The 2,589-nt window shown below is 42.3% G+C and overlaps 1 protein-coding gene across 1 annotated transcript in view; it reads left to right on the top strand.

The window, feature by feature from the left end:
- The first annotated feature begins 744 nt into the window (after positions 1–744).
- LOC103384551 (serine/threonine-protein kinase SBK1) overlaps positions 745–2,589 on the top strand; it is a 3,110-nt gene continuing 1,265 nt past the window's right edge. Inside the window, exons 1-3 of the mRNA XM_008318107.2 lie at positions 745–1,050; positions 1,601–1,763; positions 1,963–2,165. Coding sequence (XP_008316329.1) covers positions 1,601–1,763; positions 1,963–2,165 — 366 coding nt within the window. The 5' untranslated portion in view covers positions 745–1,050. The remainder of the gene's footprint in view (positions 1,051–1,600; positions 1,764–1,962; positions 2,166–2,589) is intronic.

Below are 2,589 nucleotides of genomic sequence, written 5' to 3'. Positions count from 1 at the left end.
GTCCGGTACCAAATGACTTACGGACCGACACTGGTCCCCGGACCGGAGGTTGGGAACCCCTGGGTTTAAAGTTAGCAATAAAATCCAGGTATATTTTGTTTTAATTGAAATCAGTGAGTCTCTTCTTCATCCAAACGGGTGTATGTGTGAAGCGCTTGAATGTGCAGTGACAGAGTCTCCTGTCTGTTCACTACAACATGCTTCAAATGTGTGAATGAGTGACAGTTATTATCTGCATCTGTGGAACTTTAAGTTGATACTTTTCATGAGCATATGTATTACAAATTCCGGGAATATCTAGCTGTGTGTGAGAGTGTGTCAGTCTGTCAGTCTCTGTGTGTGTGTGTGTGTCGACATGGTCTTAATATAGCTACACTTGTAGGGACATTTGGTCAAATGTTTTTTTTCTGGGGGTTTGAGGTTAGGCATACATTCGTAATGGTTAAGGCAAGAGTAAGAGGTTAAGGAATGCAGTACTTCCACGAGAAGTACTCACAACTGGGAATGGCAGAGCACAGAGCAGAAGCCCCCTGCCCCCTAGTGGGAACGCAATGTAATAGACGGCCAAGCGGACTCACATAAACACTCAAACACACATATACACACGCAGAGTTGTCATAAAGGTTATATGTATTTCAGTTATAGTTTGATAAATAAACATTTTTCATGTTAGCCTCTTTTGAAGGCTAACCTTTAAGGGGGATTTCAGTGCTTGCAAATGACAAGATTAGTTCAACGATTCAGTTTGTGTGTGTGTGTGCACGCAGTGTGTGCACGTGTGCACACGTGCATGTGTGCGCACTCTGCAGGGGCAGTTTGTAATCAGCTGTCAAATATTGTGGCTCTGAGTGTGCAGCCCTCAGGACAGCACTGACAGCTTAGCAGTCGTAGCAGAAGTGCAGAAGGTCGGCCGAACAGGACAGACAGTACTTCTTGACTTTTAGCTCCGTTTGGTCAGTTGCTGCCATGTGGGCGTAAGTGCAAGTCTTTGAGCGTTGGCTGTTGCAAAAACTCTCCTGACTGATCTGGGAACGGACTAGAAAATCAAAGGTAAGACATGAGAGCAGTCCACTGTAGAACGGATGCTGGTTCAACTGAAGAAAAGATGAATACATTTCGCAACTTTGATACTGTATACAATAGAGTTTAGTATTGCAGTATATTACTCCGCAAAATACACAGTTGTATTGCTTAAAATCTTAAAAGTTGATGGCTTGTTTTGTTTGTTTACATTGTTTGTTTTTCATAACTTTTTTTCTTAGCCATCATACATTTTATATTCTTCAGGGGGAATCGGTCAAAGTCACTGCAAGTTTGTATTTCTGGACGATTATATTGTATATGTACATACAACCTTTTATGAAAATAGAACAATATAAAGCATTTGTAACAAATTTTACAATTTGTAAAAGAAAAAGAAATTCCGTTGATGCACTAAAGAAAACTGATCAAATGAGCTTGTGTAGTCATGCCTAATATATATCGCAAAAAAAGATTTTCAAAATATGGGTACGTAAATAATAATATATAATATCGTATACTTAAAATCCCTGTGGTACCGATGGTTAACTTTGGACCTGTTCTGTGTCGGTGGATGGAGATGATCGAGCTGGGCCTTGTTGACGGCAGCCTGATCGATGAGCTGATGGAGCTGACGGCTCAGAGCCTCAATCACCTGGAGATCCAGGAACACTTCAATGTGGTGAAGGAGATCGGCAGGGGGAAGTACGGCAAGGTGCTCCTGGTGACACACCGTTTTAGGGGTATGACTGCAATTTCTCTGTCTGAGAAAACACTGCTGGGAAATGACTCTCATGTTTTGCCCCAAAATTGTACCGCTAATTTTCTTAATGGTACTTTGTTCCTCACAGTAAGTGGGGAGATAGATATTTGTGATTCTTATACATTCCTACAAGCTAGTGACTGTGTGAGCTAAGAGTGCTAAGTATGGCTGATCCTCAGGGACTCCCATGGCCTTGAAAGTGATGCCCAAGGCCTCGACTAAGCTGCAGGGCTTTCTGCGAGAATACTGCATCTCCTTACATCTGTCCCACCATCCCTGCATCGTGGGCCTCTTTGGCATTGCCTTTCAGTCGGATGAGCACTACTGCTTTGCCCAAGAGCTGGTCATCGGCAGGGACCTGTTTGCTGTCATACGACCCAAGGTGAGTCAATGACAAGATTTGTAGACTAAAACCAAACTAAAAAAAAAATGCATCCACATCTTCTTTAACATCATCATGACTATGGAAAGTATCAATGTTATGCAAAAAATGTAGTACAGTGGTCCCTCGTTTATCGCGGTAGATAGCGTCCAAGGCCTGCCGCGAAAGTAATGACGCCATATTTATGCACAGTAAAATGATGACGACTTTTACCGCGCAGCCGATGGTTGATTTTGAAATGTATTCTCAATAGCAAATCACTAAAGATGCAGTTTCCCAGATTCGAGACAATGTACAGTCTTTGACCGTCCAATCAAATCACTCAAAACCACCATCGTAACTGTTGGCCTGCTAGGAGGCCTTGGAATTGCCAGCCATAAATCTCCAAATTCTGTATTTTGAAAAATAAGTCACTGATTCTGAT

This window comes from Cynoglossus semilaevis, chromosome 10, assembly GCF_000523025.1.
Source record: "Cynoglossus semilaevis isolate Cse_v1.0 chromosome 10, Cse_v1.0, whole genome shotgun sequence".
Lineage (NCBI taxonomy): Eukaryota > Metazoa > Chordata > Actinopteri > Pleuronectiformes > Cynoglossidae > Cynoglossus > Cynoglossus semilaevis.
The sequence above is the reverse complement of the archived record's forward strand: the minus strand, read 5'-3'. Positions and strand labels throughout refer to the sequence as shown.